The 22,326-nt window shown below is 45.6% G+C and overlaps 2 protein-coding genes across 4 annotated transcripts; both read left to right on the plus strand.

The window, feature by feature from the left end:
• The first annotated feature begins 2,889 nt into the window (after positions 1 to 2,889).
• Positions 2,890 to 10,370, plus strand: trim46b (tripartite motif containing 46b). Of its 2 annotated transcripts, XM_067256073.1 has the most exons (10): positions 2,890 to 3,035; positions 3,588 to 3,786; positions 4,020 to 4,166; positions 4,759 to 4,854; positions 5,097 to 5,350; positions 5,904 to 6,025; positions 6,797 to 7,135; positions 8,325 to 8,554; positions 8,790 to 8,857; positions 8,977 to 10,370. In XM_067256073.1, the coding sequence occupies exons 1-10, from the start codon at positions 2,935 to 2,937 to the stop codon at positions 9,410 to 9,412; spliced, it is 1,992 nt and encodes a 663-aa protein (XP_067112174.1). In that variant the 5' UTR covers positions 2,890 to 2,934; the 3' UTR covers positions 9,413 to 10,370. The 2 variants fall into 2 exon arrangements, with proteins under 2 accessions (XP_067112174.1, XP_067112175.1); XM_067256074.1 differs by lacking the exons at positions 8,325 to 8,554; positions 8,790 to 8,857; positions 8,977 to 10,370 and adding an exon at positions 7,351 to 8,057.
• Positions 10,371 to 19,823: 9,453 nt separating this feature from the next.
• On the plus strand, positions 19,824 to 21,284 carry dpm3 (dolichyl-phosphate mannosyltransferase subunit 3, regulatory). 2 transcript variants are annotated; one of them, XM_067256057.1, is made up of 2 exons: positions 19,824 to 19,919; positions 20,280 to 21,284. In XM_067256057.1, exon 2 carries the CDS (start codon positions 20,327 to 20,329, stop codon positions 20,603 to 20,605), a length of 279 nt encoding a protein of 92 aa, XP_067112158.1. In that variant the 5' UTR covers positions 19,824 to 19,919; positions 20,280 to 20,326; the 3' UTR covers positions 20,606 to 21,284. The 2 variants fall into 2 exon arrangements, with proteins under 2 accessions (XP_067112158.1, XP_067112159.1); XM_067256058.1 differs by having other exon boundaries at positions 19,835 to 19,919; positions 20,305 to 21,284.
• Positions 21,285 to 22,326: the final 1,042 nt, after the last annotated feature.

The following is a 22,326-nucleotide window of genomic DNA, read 5'->3' on the forward strand; positions in this document are numbered from 1 at the left end:
CAGTGTGTAACATATTTCTATTTAAGCTTTTATCTTTATGTAGACAATGCTATTGACACGTCATATAGGACTAGTAGCCTATCTCTGTGACCGTATTATGTTACAAGAAATAAAAAGATAGCACATGGTAACATGACAAAAAAGGAGATATAAAATACGGAGTTTTACGGTGTACGCCCATAGTGTGCTAACATACTGCACGATACTAAAATAAGCGGTGCAGCAGCATGAACACTTACACTGCACTATATGTCAGAGCTCATGGGACGTGGAAAGATGCTCGTTGCCATGGACACGGGATACAGACACGCGGAAATTGTGCGTTGCATGTAAAGGGGAATACAAATGCGTTACAAATTCTAATATAAATACGTTCACGACATGTTTCAGTGGGCTTATATGAAAACAGGACAATGGTTTTAAACAGTCTACAAACATACTAAAGAACAGTGTGTGCAAACAAAGAGCGCTTCTCAATCTCCTTTATTGGTTACAAAAGCGATGCAAATTGATCAAATGACATGCATCTTCCACATGAAGGTTCTTAAAATGTTTCCCGTAAAACTGTATGGGACGGGAACGTCTTTCTCGTTTCCTAACCCTCACTTCCTTACTATCCCAAACCACCGGGGTGTAAAACCAACCCAGCGCTCAGATTGTAAGGAGGAGGAATCCATTCTGCTCATCCTATCATGGCGCCTAGATTCCAGGTGAAGGTAGGATGTCGCAGCGCGTGTTCTGTCAACGTCGCCGGTGACACACGTCTAATAGCAGTTTACTCTGATGTTATTTAAAAGAGGAAATCATTAGAAGCAAAACGGTTCTTCGTTTTTCCCAATTGCATGCTCATTTAGCTAGATAAAATAGGGCAGGCCTGAGTTGACATTGGTGAATGACACAGAAATGTTTTTTCAGCGAGGAGCATGTTTATGCTGTTGTATGTCTTCCTTAATGCATGTATTGTATGGGAGCACGATGCTTATCTCAAATGTGTGCCACGTTCGCACTTGTGGTGTACGTTACTACCTAATAGCTGTATGAAGTGAAAAGCATACCGTATTGCTAATCTAATCATAATTGAAAGGTCTTATTTTGACGAAAACAATTTATGTAGGCTTGTATTAACATTCAATGGAGTTTCTCATCTTCTGTTGCTCCTTCCTATATCAGTCCAATCATGTGAAAGGACATTTCTTAAGTGGTTTTCTGTGTAATCTGGTTGATTGAATGATGTGTGTGTACGTGTGTTTGCCTGCATGTGTGTTTGCGTGCCTACTTGTGGGCATGGGAGCTGGTCATCAGTTTGTGATCCATTTTCATGCATAAAGTAGAGTCAGTGCAGGAAGACCAACATTTATCACACGTAGGCTAACATGCTGCTATAATCCCCTTGAAAGGAAGCTATTTTTGGAGACTGTAGTACAAGAGAGATGCAACACTTTGAGGTCTCAGTGCGTTCACCAGAGCCTACCGCACTAAGTCCTCTGTCAAGGGTAGCTGCCGAGGCAGTAGGTCCAGGCAGTGACCTGTAAGTCTGTCCTTGTGGACTGTATATGGTTTGTATATGGTTTCTCGATCCATTCATCCTTTTATTCAAATAGATAAACTCTTGTAAATCTCGTTCTAGCATTAAATCCATCTGTATACTGATGTCAGCATGTGGATGCTCTTGAATGGACAGAGCCCACAGCCCATGTGAGGGAGGGTGCGGGGCACAGAGCACAGAGCCCATGCAGGCATGTGGAGAAATTAAATAATTAACGTCTGTCTCGAATTCATATTTAACGAGATGGCCCCTGATGCTCCATCAGGGACTGCTATTTATAAAGTCCCGTCATCGGTCACTGTGTGTTCACATGTAGCAGGAGAAATCCCTGTCTTCTCTGCACACGTGCCGTGTCCTCCAGGTCTCTCGCTCTACCCCCCCCCCCCCCCCACAAACACACAGACACACTCAACCTCTCTGACGGCGTCTCACTCCCTCTTTCAAGTCTTAGATGGAGATAGATGATGTGTCGGCAGTTTGGATAAACTGTAGCTCTGCTGTTTGGGATCCTGATTCGTTCTCCTCGTCTTCCTCTTCTCTCCTCTCTTCTTCTTCTTCTCCTCAATGCCCTACCATGCCATGCCACACCACCCTTTCACTCAACTCTCCCTTCCCCATCTCCTCCCCCCTCTTCTCCTCTCTTCTCTAGTCGAATGTGAAGAGTATGGAGAGAGAGCTGCACTGCCCCGTGTGTAAGGAGATTGTGAAGCAGCCCGTGGTGCTACCATGTCAACACAGTGTCTGCCTGATGTGTGCCTCCGAGGTCCTGGTTCAAAATGGCTACCCTCCTCCCGAGTTGCCTCCAGAGCCCAACTCACCTGCCTCCACGCCCAACACCCGCTCCCCTCGCCAGGCACGCAGGCCTATGCCCAAGGCAGAGCAGAGGCCCATCGACCGTGTGCTGCGAGCTGGTGGGTTTTGTATCTAATTTTTTCCGTTTTGTATCAAAGTCGAAAAGTCAAGTTTATCGAGTGTGTTCTGTACCTATGCCAACCGGCCACAAGTGCAACAGTCTTTGTGCCACTTTCATATTATATTAGGTATCAAATGACCGGGTGTTACGGGTATGACAGTGCTATTCTAATCTAATTTGCTTACAAAGTCCTTTTTTCGTTGTCACTGTCCATTGACAATCAATATGCCCTGCCCTGTCTGAGGATGTGCTGTGAATATTATTATCTTTCCCCCCCCCCCCCCCCCCCCCTCTCTCTCTCTCTCTCTCTCTCTCTCTCTCTCTCTCTCTCTCACACACACACACACACACACACACTCTCTCTTCCTCTCTCTCTCTCTCTCCCCTCATCCTGCTCCTCCATGTTTGTGTCTGCTGGTATCCAGGGTACGGGACGTATCCTGGGCGGCGGCGTAAGGAGGGCCCTCCCCTGGTCATGATGTTCCCCTGCATCCCCTGTGGGAGAGACGTGGAGCTGGGGGAGAAGGGCCTGACGGACTGCCTGCGCAACCTCACCCTGGAGAGAATAGTGGAGAGGTACACACACACACTCCAGTAGGCACACACACACACACATATACACACACATAGACACAGAGATATATACACACACTCCAGCAGGCACACACACACACAGATACAGAGACATACACACACACAATCTGGCAGGTGTGTGTATACAAACACACAAATATGACACAGTATCTCATCTGCAACTCTGTGTGTGTGTGTGCTTAATGCCATGCTGTGCTATTTCCTCCTGTGCTACAGGGTAGTTACGTTTCAATTAGCAGCAGCGTTAGCCTTTTGAGCAGCAGGTGAGGGAGTCGGTCCAAATGCTGACTCTCATGATTCAGCACGGAGCTGAGCTTCAGCAGAGAGAGCACACTGACTGCAGCTGAGCAGACAGTGCATCCACGCTCGACACAAGAACAGCTACATCTGCTCCCACTGTAGATAGTGTACATGTAACCACTTCATGCTGGAAGCCTGGTTGGCTGGCTTATGTCCTCTTTTTCTTTGTTTTCTATCACTTTACCTTTCCTCTCTCTCTCGCTCTCTCGCTCTCTCTCTCTCTCTCTCTCTCAGGTACAGACACACGGTCAGTCTGGGCAGTGTAGCAGTGATGTGTCAGTTCTGCAAGCCACCCCAGGCCCTGGAGGCTACTAAGGGCTGTGCTGACTGCAGGGCCAGCTTCTGTAACGAGTGCTTCAAGCTCTACCACCCCTGGGGGACGCCCCGGGCCCAGCACGAACACGTCCAGCCCACTCTCAACTTCAGGCCCAAGGTGAGGCCTGCTGGGAAGGGCTGGCAGGGAGTTGGGGGTTGGGTACGGGGAAGGAGGTCCTGTACAATAGGGAAATGGGGGAGTAGAATGGCTGTGTCACAAAGCCATGAATTTCTTGTCTTTTTAAAAGGTAAAAAAGAAATGACTGTCACAAACACTATTTACTATCCTTCTTATCCATACATTGTAATCTCAACTCTCCTTTTTCCATCCCTCTCTTCTGGTGCCTTCAGGTTCTGACTTGCCCAGAGCACGACCAGGAGCGTCTCCAGTTCTACTGTAAGTCCTGCCAGCGCCTGCTCTGCCCGCTCTGCAAGCTGCGCCGCGCCCACGCAGGACACAAGGTCATGCCTGTCGCCCAGGCCTACCAGACACTCAAGGTGGGCATCAGGGAAACCTCTGGCTAGTTGGCTGGTTGAGCGAATGGAGGAAGGCAATATTGGGTTTGTGTGGTTTGTATCTCATAACAGATACATCACAGTGGAAACTCAAACTGAACACATAGGGTACATGCAAGTATCTGCTAATCGGCCATTTTAGTTCTGTTATCAGTATTTATGTTAGTTTTACAGGAAGATATTACATTTACATTTAGTCATTTAGCAGACGCTCTTATCCAGAGCGACTTACAGTAAGTACAGGGACATTCCCCCGAGGCAAGTAGGGTGAAGTGCCTTGCCCGAGGACACAACGTCATTTGACACGGCCGGGAATCGAACTGGCAACCTTCGGATTACTAGCCCGATTCCCTCACCGCTATGGAAGATATGGAAGGGAAGCGATCCTGACATGTTTAATGGTGTAGTTCTGCATGTCACAGACAAGTCCTGCAGGACAGGACTTAACTTGGAGTTAAAATGACCCAGTGAGGGGTCGGGTTCAAATGTAGGCTAAAACTCACTAATGTGCATTCAGATTAAAGTCTCGTCCTCCATTTGTTGTTGTTTGCTAATGTTTATCTTTTTTTTTTAGGATAAGATTACCAAGGAGATGAACTACATTCTGGCCAACCAGGAGACAGTGCTGGCCCAGATCACCCAGCTGGAGAGTGCCACCACTCAGATGGAGGTGACCAACGCTGCAGTCAGAGAGAAACACCCTGCTATCTCTCTTTTATTTGTATTTTATTTTTTACAACATAGCAGTGGAAGCCCCTGACAGAGTATTGATTGAGCTGTATTAAATCCATACCAATGTACTTTTCTTAAAAAAAATAAAAAAAAACTCAAGGGGAAACAAAGTGGATTTGCTCCTGCAGTCTTGGTATTAAAACATTGACCTCATCCTGACCCCCATGTCTGCGTCTCCAGGTGAACAGCGTCGCCGCCCGGGAGCAGCTCTCTCAGAGCGTCAGGGACCTGACGGCTGCACTGGCGGAACGCCACGCCTCATTGGCCCAGGCCCTGGAGGGGGCGCGGCAGAGGAGGGGTGAGGCGTTGGCGGGCCAGGTGGATGAGAGGCGGAGCCTGATGGAGCACGCGGGGCTCATGGCGTTCTCTCAAGAGCTGCTGAAGGAAACAGACCCGTCCTGTTTCGTTCAGGCCGCTCGCCAGACTCACAACAGGTTTGACGACTTTGTACACACCTCTCAGAATCCTCCTTTGTCCCCACAGCAGTTTCATTTGTTATTGCTACTTTGCTTTTTCTGACCCTCCCCCCCATTAACCACTCCTTCTATCCATATCCGCCTCTTTTCAGTTTGTTCTGTTTGTCTTCACCCCTATTGTGAGTGTGTTAATGATTGCTTCTGTAATAGCGACATATTTACCACAAGAGGGCATCAAATATTTATGTAATTGTGACTGTTGAAGACCGGGAATTTTGTGGAATACTGTTAGTGTGTGTAAAGAGGAAAAAACAGTAGATTAGTACATGTTGACCTATGTACAATGGCAGTGGTATGTCTATGCCTTGATTAGGTGCTGAATGTAAATTCAATTACTGCGCTGCAACTTTATACAAATCTCTGTGTCAAATATACTTAAATAACTGCTTTCTCTGTAATGTCTCTGTGTGTGTCCAATGTATCAATGTGTGTGGGTGTCCACTGTGTCGACGTGCACGTGTGTGTGCACGTGTGTGTGCACGTGTGTGTGCACGTGTTGTGTTTACCTCAGGTTATCAAAGTCCATCGAGGGCATGCAGTGTTTCTCTCTGGTTGCTGATCCCTCCTTCAGACACTTCCAGCTGGACGTCTCCAAGGAGCTCAAACTGCTCACAGAGCTGCAGTTTACCCAGGGTGAGAGACCAGGAGGGGAAGAGCGGGGGAGGGAAGGAGAAGAGACAGGGAAGAGAAGGGGAGAGGAGGAGAGGGGGAGAGCTGGTGGTGGCTCGAGTGGGGAAGAGTAAGAGGAGGAAAAGAAAAACAGAGGACAGTCATTTTGTATAATGGCATGGTGTGTAGTAATACGATTACTGCTTCGGTAGTCTCTAATTGATTAAGTAGGGGAGTTACGGAGATTAGTGTAAATAGCTATAAACAGTATTGTATTACTGCTTAGTTACTGTAGGTGGTGTATGGAGGCAAGTCATAGTGTAGCAATAGTGCATTCCAAGGAACCAGCTCATACTGAAAAACCCCTTGATTGCCAACAAAATCAAGTCATACCAAGACGGCCCTTTAAACAAATAATTCTTGACGAGTGAGGAAGCTGGTGCTCTCTGCCTGGCTGATAGTGTGTTCCTCCAGAGCGCCACATAAACATGTGAAGGTATCTGACCTTTCTAAAGGCAGCCCCTGCAGCTTTGCTTGTGGGTCTGTGTCGCTCGCCTCCCACAGGGTGCAGCAGGACTCTGATTCCTTTCCATGGCTTACGGAAGACAAAGGAGGTCTCCTCCATGCCTCTGCACCCCTAAAGTTGCCATGCGCCTCTCTATGCAAATCCCGAGGCGATCAAACAGATCTCTTCTTCCACTCTGAGCTAGAGACATGATTTCATGTCTGTAGGGTTGTTAGTCCTGCCGACGTGTTTGCCGTCTTACTGACACCTGTGACTCCATTTCTCACCAGCCCCTCTGGCTCCAGTGATCGACACCCAGCGCACTCTGGCCTACGACCAGCTGTTCCTGTGCTGGAGGCTGCCCCAGGAGTCCGCCCCTGCCTGGCACTTCTCCGTAGAGTACCGTCGCCGGGGGGTGGTGCCGGGGGGCGGGGCCAGGGGTGGGGTGCGGGGGGGATTGGCCGCCGCCCGCTGGGGCTGGCAGCGCCTGGAGGAAGTGGGCGGGACGAGTGCAGTGATTGACAGGTTGGAGATGGACAGCGTGTATGTGCTGAGGGTGAGAGGCTGCAACAAGGCAGGCTTCGGGGAGTACAGCGAGGAGGTGTACCTACACACACCGCCCGCACCAGGTAAGAATGCTACACACACACACACACACAATGTTATGGTTGGTAAAGCTTACAGCTAAAGCTTGGTGTAACTGAACTCAGTGAAAGCACCGGAACGCGCAGCTAAATAACCCATTCTCTTTTTTCTACCTGTTTCCATCTGTCTCTCCTTCCATTTCTTTCTTCTCCCACCCCATTCTCATGACCTTACCACCTCCCGTGTTTATACATGTCAGCTCTCTGCCTCTCTCCCATCCCGTCATCCTTCCACCCTTCACCGATTCTCTTCCACTTGCTCTCCTTTCCCTCGATATGTCGGCAACTCCGATTTGCGTCACTCCGTCTCTGCGTAAGGATGTGCATTCATATATTTTGTTACTCTGCATCTCTCTCTAGTCTTTGTTTCCCTCTCCTTTGCTATGCATCGCCATGGATCCTAACCCGTCACCCTCGCTCACTCCCTCTCCCTCCTTTTCTCTTTCTCTCTCCAATAACAAGATCTGTCAATGAACTGCTGAGGTTTGCTGTTTGTTAAGACCCAAGGCTTAACAAACGGATTGTGGTTGAGATCCAGGTTATTGGTCTAGTGGAGTCTTGAGTGGTCAGTGGTGTATCCTCGTGTCTCCCCGTGGACTAGCTTGCTGTCAATCTGACTCCTTCTTTGATGGTTCCTCTTGAGTTTCTCCCTAGAGTTCCACCTTCTGCTTTGAGTCTGTTAGCTTTTCAATATGTCGATAAAGTTCGGCTCCTGCAGTCCTTGTTCCCTGAACTCCTCCCCTTTTCTTCTGAGGTTGTGCATGTCTGCTCTCTGATATTCTTCTTCTTCTTCTTCTTCTCTCTCTCGCTGTCTCTCTCTTTCTCTCTTTCTCTCTCTCTCTCTGTCTCTCTCTCTCTCTCTCTCTCAGTTGTTTCCTATTGTCCTTATTACTCTCCCCTTCCTTACTACTCTTCCTCTGTTTCCCTCCTCTGTGCCCTTCTTTCTCTCCTCCTGCTCCTGTCTTCCATCCCCCTCTCTCTCTCCATCTCTTACCTGCCAATGCACTGCTCCCTCTACGTTCTCCCTCTCCTCCTGCACCCGTCCACCCAAACGGAACCTCCGTCTATCCTATCAATCCCCTCTCGCTTCTTTCCTGCAAACACACTCCTCCCTCCTTCCTTCCTTCTCCCTCCATTCCCTCCTCTCTTCCACGCTTCCTCTTGCCTCACTCAGTGCTAAACTTCTACCTGGACTCTCGCTGGGGTCTCCATGCCGACCGGCTGGTGGTCAGCAAGGAGCAGCGCGGCGCCCGGAGCGTCCCCGGACTCTCCCTGCTCCAGGCCGCTGACCGCGCCCTCACTTCCTGTCACCTGACCGCCGACCTCCTGGTGGGGGACGTGGCCATAACGCAGGGTCGCCACTACTGGGCATGCTCAGTGGAGCCTGGGTCTTACCTCGTCAAGGCAAGTAAAACAAACAGGAGAGGACGATTATGGGATGTCTTTTTTTTGTTTGGTTTTCTGTGTTCTCTGCTGTTTGATTCAAACAAATGTAAATTAGTGGAAGAGAAATGTTCTAACCTGGAAGGTCAGATATTGTGCTCTCAGATATTGAGTAAGAGGATTGGGGGTTAGGATCCTAAGGTATGTCATATGTAACATACCTTATAGATAAAGGGCCTCTGTATGTGTCGTACAGGTGGGGGTTGGCCTGGAGGCCAAACTCCAGGAGTGGTTCCACCTTCCCCAAGACATGGCCAGTCCTCGGTGAGTTCCACTGAGGAACATCCCATATCATGAGTCATGATCATGACACCCGCAGAAACAATATTAGAAGAAAACATTAGGAGAGAGTAGGTTTAATAGTGTTCCTTCTATCCCCGTAGCTATGACCCAGACAGCGGCCATGACAGTGGTGCAGAGGACGCCCTGGACTCCCCTCCTCCCTTCTCCTTCCTCACCATGGGTATGGGGAAGATTTACCTGCCCCAGCACTCTAATCATCACCATGCCAACGGTACCCGTGACCCTGTTACCAACGGCAACAGCCCCTCCTCTCCCAGCGGGCTCACCTACCCCCTGCCCCCCAGGCTCGGGGTGTGCCTTGACTTCGAGAAGGGGCGTGTCACTTTCTACGATGCCCACTCACTCCGCCCTCTGTGGGACGGGCCTGTGGATTGCTCCGGCCCAGTTTGTCCAGCTTTCTGTTTCATTGGTGGAGGGGCTCTGCAGTTACAGGAGCTGGTGGCCAATCGGAATGCAGATCCAACACCGGTCAGGAGGGTTACCATCCAATCCCGTGTCACTAAAATGAATAAATAATCTGAGGTGATTGAATGTCAAATTAATCGCAAACTATTTAGTCAGCTACAGCGAAAAGTTAGACACCTCAGAGATTTTGTTTTGTATTTAATTAGAAAAATAGTTTTTATTGCAACCAATATGCAAATGTAATTACGTTTTGTTACATTTTTAGTTCACATCTTTTTGCCCAGTAAAAATAAAATGCTAATGTAGGGGCTTGCAAATGACACATAACTAGTTAATGTGTTATTATATCTTTGACGCTTGCTCTATTTAATACGTTTTATTGTATACATTTGTAGTGTATACGATATGTATACTGTATATGCCTTATGTGAGAGATGTAGAACAGCAGGTGCACTTCAGGACCTTGTTCAGTGTCCGTGCTCTTTGATACTCCCATGAAGCAGGCCCTGCCCACTCTGTGCTGGTTCACTGATGCTCTTGAAATGAAACATGTCTGGACTGTTAGTGAACTCTTCCTCACCTTCACCCCCCTCAGCATCCCAACCAAAGTAACCAATACCTATATATTGTATTGTACACAAGGATGTAACTGATTAGCATTGGAGGTAGATCAGAGGCATAATATGAGGCAATATTGGAATTAGTAATCCTTGCTGAACCTCTAAATGCACGCTAATAACACTGCGTATTAGTGTGTTTATGCATTGCTGTTATTCTCTGTCCAAGGTTGAATTGATGGTGTGTGTGAGCGCGGGCGCACATGTGTACACATGAGAGAGAGAGAGCGAGTGCACATGTGTCTGGAGCTGCACATGATACTGATAATCATACTTATACCTGTTGGCTGATGTTAATGATTGTTTTGGCGTACACAAAGAATATTTTTTAATTCATTTCAGCTGTCTTGCTTATTAGTTCATGAGCTGTGCTTGTTATTATTAGCTAGAATTCACCTGCTGGCAGAATGTTTGCAAAACAAAAAGGATTGATGACTTGAAAGTTAAATAAAGGCAAATTCTTTTACAGTTTTTCTCAATTGTTTACACACAAATACTGGTACTTGAGACACAATGACCACAACATGTAACTCATGCACCAACCCCATGAACCAATTGTGCTAAACTACAAGCACAATTCCTGCTTTACACTCAAATTGCAGTTCTAACACACACTTTTCTCTGCATTTGGCACAATTTTCATGAAGAAAATCTTTTGTTTTCACAAAGAACACACTGCCATTCAAATACGCACACTGACTCATCGCATGGACAAACACCTGTCACACAGTTTTACAATTAGTAATCAGAGCTTTAGAATAAAAGGGCAACAGGTGACCTTTTCTGTTTTTGAGCAATGGATGCCAACATTGGAAACAGAGGCAGAGGAGTGAGAGTAAGAGGAGGAGGACAGGGAGGACGAGGATGAGGAAGGCCAAGGACCATAATCTCTGATGAGATCCGAGCCGCTTTGGTTGTCCATGTAGTCAACCATGGTCTAACAATGAAGGAGGCTGGGCAAAGAGTACAGCCATATTTGAGCAGGTACACTGTAGCATCCATCATCCGGACTTTCCGAAATGAGAATAGGTAAGAAATCTACTCTTACTACAAAATTGCAGTAGGCTTACTGCATATCAATACAGTACTCAATGAGTACAGTAGTACAGTATTGCCTGTGGACTGTTCTGTAGGACTGTAAAAATAAAGTATGTTTCAAGTATTTGGGAAATGTATTCCTACTTTGTATTCCTACACAGTATTTACAGTATTTTACTATTTGTTTGGCAGAACTGAAAGATTACCAACACAAGGTGGTCTGGAACATCTTCTGTCTCCTGAACAGGAAACTGAAATCATGAACATGGTCCTAGAAAATAACACCATAACATTACGGCAAATACAAAGAAAAATAATAATAATGTAACTGTGTACACTATACAGTAAATGATTATGTTGTTTTGTATGTAGAGCACTGTATGTGCAACTTTGTGTTGGTTGGGATGTACACTGTGTACATTGTTTTTTACTGGGAAAAATATGTAAAATATATTTGTTACCGTGTATTTCTGTGTTCTGAGTATAAAAACAATATTCTCAACACATTTATATTTATATTATATTTTACAAAACACTTATGTATGTACTGTCTGTAGTGAATGTAACACTGAACAAAAAAATGCCTAACTCACTATGATGAATGAAGAAGAAGTGTTTTCCATTCATCATAGTGTTTTACATTGAGCACATCAGTGTTAATGTCTACATTATAAATGTCTATTCATATGATGGTTTGTGTTTGTCATTTGAAAACAAAATACAATTTTGAGATAAAATAACATTGTTTTGAATGTTAAGTTTAATTTTGCAGGAGAAGTGAGGGGTTTTGCCCATTGTGTGTATGTTTTTTTTATTTGTGTGTAGAGTTCTGAGAGTATGAGGTATGCATTCAGAAAATGTGTGTAACCAATCGAGAAAAACTGTAAGTGACAAGATGTCCTTCGGCAAGGCTTGGTCAGACCATAGCACATTGTCACCACAAGGGGGCAGCAGTGAAACACAGATTTTGAAGACAAACTGGAAAATTAAATATGATTTGTAAAGTATGATCTGCATCTGCTATTGATATTGACATTAACACCACACATGTGAGTACGTTCAGCATTCCATATGTAGATGTAATGTAAATCGCTACAGTTTTTACGAGCGTGGATATGAAAATCCACATATGTATTTAATTGGCCCCATATTCAGGGGAACCCAGAAGGGTGGCTGGGTTTGCCTCAGAAACGAGGGGAAAATAAAACGACCAAAAAAAGGTAAAGAAAAAAAAGCCACAGACCAAGCCCAGGGGAAAGTCTGTGTGATGTCCTTAGACTTTAGATAAAACATATTCCTTCTTCCATGGCTTTATCGCTGTTATCTCCCATGATATGGGGAGTGGAATGTGTTTTATTCACCTCTCCCCCCATCTCTCTCTCATTTTTCTCTCTTACTGCTAGTCTCTTTTTTTGGTCTAAATCTGTAACAGATTGGGTTTAGGCTGGGTGGAGGTATGCAGCCACAACACCACATGTATGGGACCACGTAATCCTTCCACTCAGCATTAAACACAGCGTGGGTCTTCTCTTAAATACCTTGCAGGAATTACCCATACTTAATCTTCCTCATAATCATTGCTATTGGCAGGGGAAATAAAATAAGTCATTTGAACTTATCTGATGACGGTCGCGGCAGACACTGCAAGTCCTGCTGCGATGGTGCCATCTGCTGGGCCTTAGAATCTGTCTGACTGTCTGTCCCTCTGCCTGTCTGTCTGCCTGTCTGTATATATATACGTTTGTCTGTCTGTCCCTCTGCCTGTCTGTCTGTCTGTATATCTATCTGTCTGTCCCTCTTCCTGTCTGTCTGCCTGTCTGTATATCTATCTGTCTGTCCCTCTGCCTGTCTGTCTGCCTGTCTGTATATCTGTCTGTCCCTCTGCCTGTCTGTCTGCCTGTCTGTATATCTGTCTGTCCCTCTGCCTGTCTGTCTGCCTGTCTGTATATCTATCCGTCTGTCTGTCTGTCTGTCCCTCTGCCTGTCTGTCTGCCTGTCTGTATATCTATCTGTCTGTCTGACCCTCTGCCTGTCTGTCTGCCTGTCTGTATATCTATCCGTCTGTCTGTCCCTCTGCCTGTCTGTCTGTCTGTCTGTCTGCCTGTCAGCCTGCCTGCCTGTCTGCCTGCCTGCCAGTGTAGGCCTTAGACAAACACAAGATGTTCAGAAAGGACTGAATACACTTCATTTACCTTGCCAGATACACTATTGACAAGCTGTTCCACTTGTAGGAACACACCCAGTGTGTGGTGCAGAGAGTTCTCTCAGAGCCTGAGAGGATTTAGAGTTGCTGGAGGATTTGTCCTTGAGGAACTACTCTACCACGTTTTCTTGTGTTTACACAAGTGGCTAACAAGACAGAAACAACAGTAAGTGGTCTCTCTAAATACATAATTATATATATAAATCATAACTGTAATATAGAGCAAGCTGCAATACGTGATATTCACATTTTCCTTTATATTTGATTTCAATGCAAACTCGTTTCTGAACCCAATCTCAATCTCAGTACACTCACAGTTCCACAATGACATATTGGACATACTGAATTTTCCCAATACAAACAATGCCATTGTTATGGTACCGTATGACTTATGTCTCATCTCTTCTAAACTTTAATTGGAGTGATTCACATACGAAGAGCTGCCTGCGGATGAAGGTGAAAGCATTAAACCTTTATGGTTATCCGGACTGCTGCCTGAGCATCCTGGGCCTTTACCAAATTGATAAGCTAAATTGAAACAGCAGGGAGAGGAGAAAATCAATCAGCTAAATGTTTGGTAAGAGGATTGAGGGAGACATGAAGAGGACGTCTCTCCTCGTTGCAGTAAACGAAGGGTGGCAGTAATACTAGAAAGGCTCCATATGGCCGTGACCTGTAGCCTGCTGTATGGAGCACAGGGTGGGGGACGGGGGGCGGGGGGGGGGGACGGGGGCAGGGGGGGAGCTGGATAAGTCTATTACCATTTACAATACAGAGGCATGTCCGTTTGCCTCGTCTCAAGACTGTTTCAATTGCCATCACACAAATGTCATCATATGATTATATGAGAAGACAGAATAACCATCACAAGACACTGCTCTAATCTAAGTGTGCTGCATCGGCCACCCACCTGTTTTTCCCCATAGAATATTGTGTCATCTGAGGAATCATAGGGGACTTTACAATCTGTAATAGACCAGGGGACTGCAAAAGTTTGATTTCATTTCAAGATTTCAATTTTAATCGCATGGTGTGGAAAAAAATCGGTAAAACTGTCAAAGATCGAGCTTGAAGTTTGCTCCCAAAATGGAAATCAACCCACATGTTGTAGCCTTTGGCTCTTGGGTGTGACTGTGAGGTTGGTATGACTTTACATTTTTCTTTACGCTTTGTACATAACTCAAAACCAGTAGGATGTTATTCTTTCCCCTGCCCAGCACTGACGAGTGTTGGGACTGGAGAGAGCAATGATATAGTGTTAATAGTAACGCATGCTGAGGGGAGTGGGTGTGGGTGTGGGTCTGACGATGGAAACACACTTTCAATTGAGCTTGTACAACATGAACGCGATCTATACTGCAGGCCCGGCGGGCTGCGGTTCATTTTTAGAACGTTTTTTCGCGCTGGTCAAACGTGCTGACTTGGAACCGCGAGCGTCCCCGGAGCTGTTAAAATTCCTGTTCCCTGAAAAGCGAAAGCCAAGGCAGATCAGAATGTCAACAGGAGATTCGTAAACCACACATGTTTCCCGGAGCACTCTGTCAAAACCAGCTGTGCATACATCAGAGCCCTCTGTGTGTCAACTACAGGGGGACACGCAGAGAGATGGATAGAGCAAGACGAGAGTGAAAAAGAAAGGAGTGGGAGAGGGGGAGACAGTGAGAGAGAGAACACAATAAAGGGAGAGAGAGAGAATGACAGCGAGAGTATGGGCGATAGCATCAGTTTCAGGTAGACAGAGGGGGGGGGGGGTGGGGGGGGGGACACTCAGGGAAAAGTGGGGTGGGGCAGGTTAAAAACAGTTGACCTGGGAAAAGAGAAAAACAGTCACTGTCTCTTAAGAGTCTGGAACTCTTAGACCTATCTGTTACCATGTCAACACTTGCCCAGTCCCCCCCTCCCGTCCAACTCTCCAGGTTGGAGAGGTCAGAGGTTGACAGGTGCCTGAGGGAGACTGCAGTCCATGGGTCAGATTTCTGAGGGGTCAATGGGGGGGTGGGGCAGGAACAGGACAATATCCCCTATGTCCAAGTTAAGAAATCGACAGGTCGAGAGAGTCCAGACGTCACGTCCAATCAACTTCATCCACAGAGCTTGACAGACACGTCTGTCTGGGTCAACAGCAATCAGCTTTACTCAGCCACAGAGCACTGTAATCCACTACTCATGACCTTTAATGTGAACGTTATAGCCTCAATGACAGCCTGTAGTCATTCCATTTATGGAAAGGTATTCCACACTGGCCATCTTATAAGTTATACAGTTTTGTTCAACGTGCATTTATGTTTCATAAGAATTTTATGTGCGTATAATCAAACATACATTCTTTGTCTGTACTTTTTCCATCCTTACTAACCATGTCATACTTTGATATGATTTGTTTAATGTACCTTAGCAGCTTCAATGACATTTTGATATCCAGATTCTAAAGCACGTCATAGATGATTGAATTAGAGATTAACTTGGAGCGACCTTGAAGTGGCCATTACCCTTGTATTTCTAACCTAATTAGCATAGACAAGCCATTGTCCACATAATGAGAAGCAGTAAAAGAGCACAGCTACATACATTTGCTGTAATATAATATGCAAATAACTCATTTAACCCTGTCGTTACTATAATACGTTTTTGGTTGTACTTAGTGTTTGCATATTCGTTTTTCTAAAAGTACATCTCAATTCCATTAGTATAATGAGATCACCTTATTATATGAATGAAAGATGTCGATATCCAATGATTTCTTCGTGGTGATCATTTACATTTACATTTAGTCATTTAGCAGACGCTCTTATCCAGAGCGACTTACACTAAGTACAGGGACATTCCCCCGAGGCAAGTAGGGTGAAGTGCCTTGCCCAAGGACACAACGTCACTTGGCATGACCGGGAATCAAACTGGCAACCTTCGGATTACTAGTCCGACTCCCTCACCGCTCAGCCACCTGACTCCCAGATGATCAATGTCATGGAATCAGGACAAGAGGCCAACGGGAATGAGGATGTCAATTACCAGGTCCCTATGCTGGGTGTTCATCCCCATAACTAATATCCCCTCATCGACAATAACCTCTCATCAATCCTGACTGTAAACACAGACCACAGAAGCAGAATTTTAAAAAAAAATCCTAAGAGACCCATTCCGAACCCCCCCCCCCCCCCCCCCCCCCCCCAGGCTATCCCCAGTATCAGAAGAGTAAATCAGATGACTTGGATCTGGTCTAGACCTCCACGTGACGGGCATAGACGAATGACCCACATTGAAGCTTTGAAAGCAATGTGGCCCTTGGTCCTGTGCAGCGTTGTGGCTGGAGGGAAGCAACGCAGACTAATTTAACATAGCCGCAGGCTAGCTTAGCATGTGCCAATTAGCTCATGCGTCAATAGCGATGACACTAGAGGACGTGGCGTCCCGCTCCAGGGAGGAGGCCACCGTACGCCTGGATGCTGCTCCACTGACAGGAGCAGATTTGATCAGAACACAGGGGCCGGGGTTGATGGATGAGTTTGGAGAGGTCACACACAAACACACAACCACACACACGCACACAAACACAAAAACACACAAACACACACACGTGTGCTCACAAACGCTCACATTGGCACACATAAACACGCAAACATGCCCACACACACAAACGTTTGCACTCGTACACATGCACACACACACACACACACACACACTGAAAAGAAGTGATACACCATGGACATTAATCTGTAATGACAGCTATTAAGGTCAGCAAACAGCAGTTCACTGAGACAAACAGAGGCAACATAGTGATGCGATACATGGGGACAGTATGGGGAGGAGGGCACAGGAAGGACAAGCCAAGCCCATCCCTCTTTTCCTCTGTCACTGCAACCCCCTCTGTTCTGTCCTTCCGTCACAGCAGTAACAGAAACAGGTGTGTTTTCCAACGCAGGCAACAGCCACCACCACCAGGACGAGGGTCATCTGGTTTCTACAGGTCACACTTGGCCACACTTTGACCCCGGAACATGAGTTGTGGAGGTGGTTCAAGAACAAATGTCCTGGTTGCCTGAAATCTTCTGACTTTAGTTTGTTCCCCCCGAAAATGGCTTTAGCTTTTCGCTCACCCAGCAAATAAATGTCTCTAGGTGTACTGTACCATAGACACAGCCATACACGCTAAGGGCACAAGCTGTGCCCTCTCTATTACCCTGGGTACACACGTCTCACTGCTGCGTAGCTGATGACTGAGGTCCACCACTGAGGAAACAGAGGGTTCCTGTTTGTCAGCCCAAGCTCTATTGTTACCCTGGCTGGATCATTTTCTTACTGTACACACTCTGCTCTCTCTCTCTCTCTCTCTCTCTCCCCCCTCTTTCTGTTTTACCTTTCCCTGTTATACTCTCTATCTCTCTCTTTATTTTTGTTTCTCCTGCCACCTCACTGTCTCTTTCTATACTGCGTACAATCCGGTAAGGTATTCATGCTAACATTCCTCTTGGTCAAACAAAACCCAATCTTTTTTTTCTAGAACAATCTCTTATCTAGATCATTCAGTTGACTAATATTGACCTAGCCACAGAAACATGGTCCAAACACGTCGCCAGAACTGGGTTTCCTGTTTTATCTCTGTCTCTTATTTTCTCTCTCTGGGAGTACAGTTACTCCCGGTTTTATCACTGGTATATCTTTCTACCGATCTACAGCTTTCATTTTCTTTCTTGTTCATTCTCTCTCTGGTTCATTCTCCCTAGTTATTTTGTCTTCCTTTCTTTCTACTTACTTTTCTTTTTCCTTCTCTCTTCTCTCTCTCTATTAGCCTGTTCTACCTATTCCCACTTACTTTTGTCTTCCTCCTTTTTCTCTTGTTCCTTCTCTCTCTCTCTCTCTCTCTCTCTCTCTCTCTCTCTCTCTCTCTCTCTCTCTCTCTCTCTCTCTCTCTCTCTCTCTCTCTCTCTCTCTCTTTCTCTTTCTCTTTCTCTCTTCATTTATCAAGTCCATCTATCTTTACACTCTGTCACTACGAGATGTGGGAATTGGGACCTGTGTGTGCTGGGTGGCGGTCGGAGGTGTTGGGTGATTGAAGAAAAGTCTGGATCAACATCTGGATTTAATGCACCATTAAGGTCATCAATTGTTCAGCTTGCACCTGCAAACCTCCTACTCTAAAACCTCCTCTCTCTCAACCTCTCGCCTCTGGGTCCCCCTTGCTCCCCTGCCTCCTTCTCTACCTCTCGGCCCCTCTCTCTCTTAACTCAAGTGAGTAAATCCTTCCCTGCTTTTCAATCACAAACTCTCCCCTCTTCACCCTCTCTCCCCTCCCAAGCCTCTCTCTCAGCCTCTCTGCCCCTCTAAGGTGTTCCCCTGCGGCCTCTCTCCCCCGCCCTGCCCCTCTCACAGCTTGTGTCCCCTCGCTCCCCTTCCCTGTCTCAGGCTGTTGTGTTTTGTCTGCCAGCCCCCCTCCCCCCTTTCTCTCCACTGAAGCCCAGGTTTCCTGAGTACAGGAACAGGAGCTGGCAGAGACACACGCTGTGAAACGCCAGCACGCCCTTTCCCACTGAGACTCACACGCGCATTGCGCAGCTCACGGTGACGCAACACATGCACATCAACACTTACTGGCAGACGTGGACTTTAGATACACATAAAGATATGAACACAAAGACACACACACACACACACTAACAGACAAACACACACACCCAAGAAAATCAGACTCGATAGCACACACATATACAGATATTCTATAAAGATTTCGGCTAAAATAAATGATTCACACTGGCATACACACAGATAGAGTCAAACATAGACACACTCTCACACATTGTAAACATGGAGAACAACCTGTTCCCTCACAGGCACGCACACCGTCACTCTCTCTATTAACACTGACACACACAAACATAAACACCAACGTTCTAAGAATGCTCAATTTTTGCAGAGTGAATGATGTTTATGTCTCAGTGGCTCTTTAGTGTCTCTCGTGCCTTCGCTAAGTGAACAATGTTTATGTCTCTTTGGTTCCTAAGTACACTCTAAGAGGGCTGTGCCCTGCTGCAGCCTGACAGACGCTCTTGAGTTCACCCTTGTGAATGAACAAATGTGCCCCATAGCACATACTAACCCACATTTTTGTAACAGTGTTACTCCTGTCTGATTCAGCATGTTTGCCCATTTGGGAGGCTAATGGCACTCATTAAAATGGTATCTCTAAATTAGGAGGTTGGAACATATGCTAGTTCGAAAAACAATTAAAACTACATTTACATTTTAGTCATTTAGCAGACAGTCTTATCCAGAGCGACTTACAGTAAGTACAGGGACATTCCCCCCGAAGCAAGTAGGGTGAAGTGCCTTGCCCAAGGACACAACGTCATTCAGATTACTAGCCCGACTCCCTCACCGCTCAGCCACCTGACTTTCTGATCCCTAGAAAACTAGGACATTTTGTTAATGTTTGTGCTAGGGGCCATTGTAAATTGACACATTACAACAGGCAGGGAAAACATCAGTGGCAATTGCATACAATTTTAATGAGTTTTGCGTTTCCCTTTAGCTCTATATTTACCTCGCCACCTTTCTCTGTCTATGTTTCTGTCTCTATAAACCATTGTTATGAGGCCGTTCACTTGCTAAGAACTACATGTCCCATATTACACGACTTCCCTCTGACGTCAATTATGTGCGCGCTGAGTGAGGAGTGGTGAGTTGGCTTTAGAAGAAGCTAACGCTCGTAGCAAGTAACTGGATTAACGAGTATAGTGACAGACATCTTTGCTCTATTTGTCTGCACGTATGTATCTATCAATTGTTTTTACAATTGTCGCTATATAAATTGTTGTATATCAATGTTCGTCTGTCTGTGGCCAGGAGTTTGAGTTGTAGTTGGAAGTCTAGCTTGCTAGCTTAGCAGCATGTGTAGGTAATCAATTGAATTAGAGCCTACTGTTCAGACAAAAATAGTAATTCCATTGCATATAGTTAATAATACTACTTTTCTTATCTAGTTTCCTATAAATGGATAGCTCTGTCACTTACCGGTTAGATGGCTGGCAAACCGTGTTCGTCATCACTTACAGAATTGTTCCAGTGTCCAACGTAGAATCTCACCTTTACTTATAACTCACTTCTTTTTATTGTCATCTGATACCAGGCTTTCTTTCCCTGGTGCTTCCCAGCATCTTCACCGTCTCCCCCAACATGACTAAGCTGCTGGAATGGCTGTTTGGTGTATCGCTATTAGGCGCTGCCTGGGCTCTGGTGACCTTCGACCTCCTGGACCTGAGGCTCCCCCAGAACTACAGGGAGGTGGCGTGGCCCATGCCCGTCTACCTGCTGGTGGTGTTTGGCTGCTACTCCCTGGCCACATTGGGCTATAGGGTGGCCACGTTCAATGACTGTGAGGATGCCGCAAAGGAGCTTCAGGCTCAGATAAAGGAGGCCAAAGAGGACCTGAGGAAAAAGGGACTGAAGATGTGAAACAATCGCAAAGACTCATAAGAGACAGTGATGGACCATGAAAAAATAGTTTCTTTATCATGGATCGCTGTGCCGTTTTATGTTCACAGGTGTTGGTTTAGGCACAGCAATTGTTGTTTTGTTCGGTAACAGAATGGTTGTCTTACTCTATAGGATTTAGTGAAAAATACTTTAAACTAGTAAATTACTATCTGAATGTACAATCAGTCACAGCAAGTGCTTTGTGTTGACAGTAGTTAGCATTCTGATTGTGACTATGTAATGCCAGATGCGTTACATTTCAACTGTGCATATGAATGGGCTGCTTTCAAGATTTTGATCTCATCCTATAGCACCAGCAGAACATTACATTTTAATACTGGGGGGAAAAAAAGTTATTTGAACATTCCCAAAATAATACTAGTAATATATGACATGGTTAAAGCACTCTGCTCTTGTGTAGGTCCTTGTCCTTCCGTATATAAAGCCCTAATTGTCAGGCTGGACTAGGACTGGTAAGTCTTACAGTAGCTGTGTCTAGATCAATGTGAACATGGAATTACATCCTAGTGTTTCTGGAAATCAGCTTTGACGTCATCTTTGTTGGTTATTTTTGATGTTTAATAAGTGCACATTCCATTGTAATGTTTCAGACTTGTGTCCTGAGGCTGTTGTGACTTAATAAAAGCAGTCTATTTTTCCCAAAGCTTGCTGTGTGTCTGTGTCTGATGAATGCATGCCAGACGTGGACTTATAGCTTAGGGGCTTCCATACATTGAATGCTGTCTTCTGTTCTATGAAAAAAAAATAAAAAATCCTCAAATGTTTTTGTGTGTTGGCCAAACCAGCATTTCTAAGTTTCTCCCTTTTTGAAATCATTTTCAGCTCAGATGTATGAGAAAAGTATATGGCTCAGAACAGATCTGATGTTTTTGGCAATGGCTAATTTACTCTGTCAGCTGTAAAATACTGCCTAGATTCCCATTTTCAGTGACCCCTGCTGTGCATGAACAAAGAACAGTCGGGTTTAGAGCCTCATTACAGGATTGCTGCAGTCCTTCAGAACAATAACTTTGCAAGCGAATTGGCAGTTTTCTTTGAGTTGGTGTGCAAATGTCTGGCTGCTGGTCAAATTCTAGAGTTTATAAAAATGAAAGCTCTTTAGTACCATAGAAACATCGTAATTCAACAGTTCTGAAATGTAAGAACAAACATTACTAAATAAATAAATGTATGTCAAAATGAATGACGTTACCAACAAGACAGACATACTCAATATGCCAAAGTGAGAACAATTCTGCAATCCAACGAATAGACTCCACTGCACATAAAATCCCAAAGAACTTCAATGTAAAATATCCTCACGTTTTAGTTGTGGATTTGCAACAGCATTAATGCTGTTCGGTGTACTGGGGTAGGAGTCTGTTCACAACAAAGAGAACACATCTGATCGAACCGGTTAACTTGAAACACTCGTAAAATCCAGACTAATGATCGCATGACAATCCAAACATTTTCCCACCCACATCGACATCACCTTTGAGGTAAGAGATTTATAACACAGCAGGACCACCATTGTTCTCACTGAGCAAGTCAGCACTCCACTGGACCACCACTAGGTTATTCTGAGCTACACAGTGTTCAAATTGAGCTGGAAATTGAACTAAAATGCATCAGGAAACCCCATAAAAGTTAGGGACGCCCCATAGCAGAGAGAAATGTGTCCCATGTATATCTCTTGC

The sequence above is a fragment of the Osmerus mordax genome, chromosome 18 (assembly GCF_038355195.1).
Source record: "Osmerus mordax isolate fOsmMor3 chromosome 18, fOsmMor3.pri, whole genome shotgun sequence".
NCBI lineage: Eukaryota > Metazoa > Chordata > Actinopteri > Osmeriformes > Osmeridae > Osmerus > Osmerus mordax.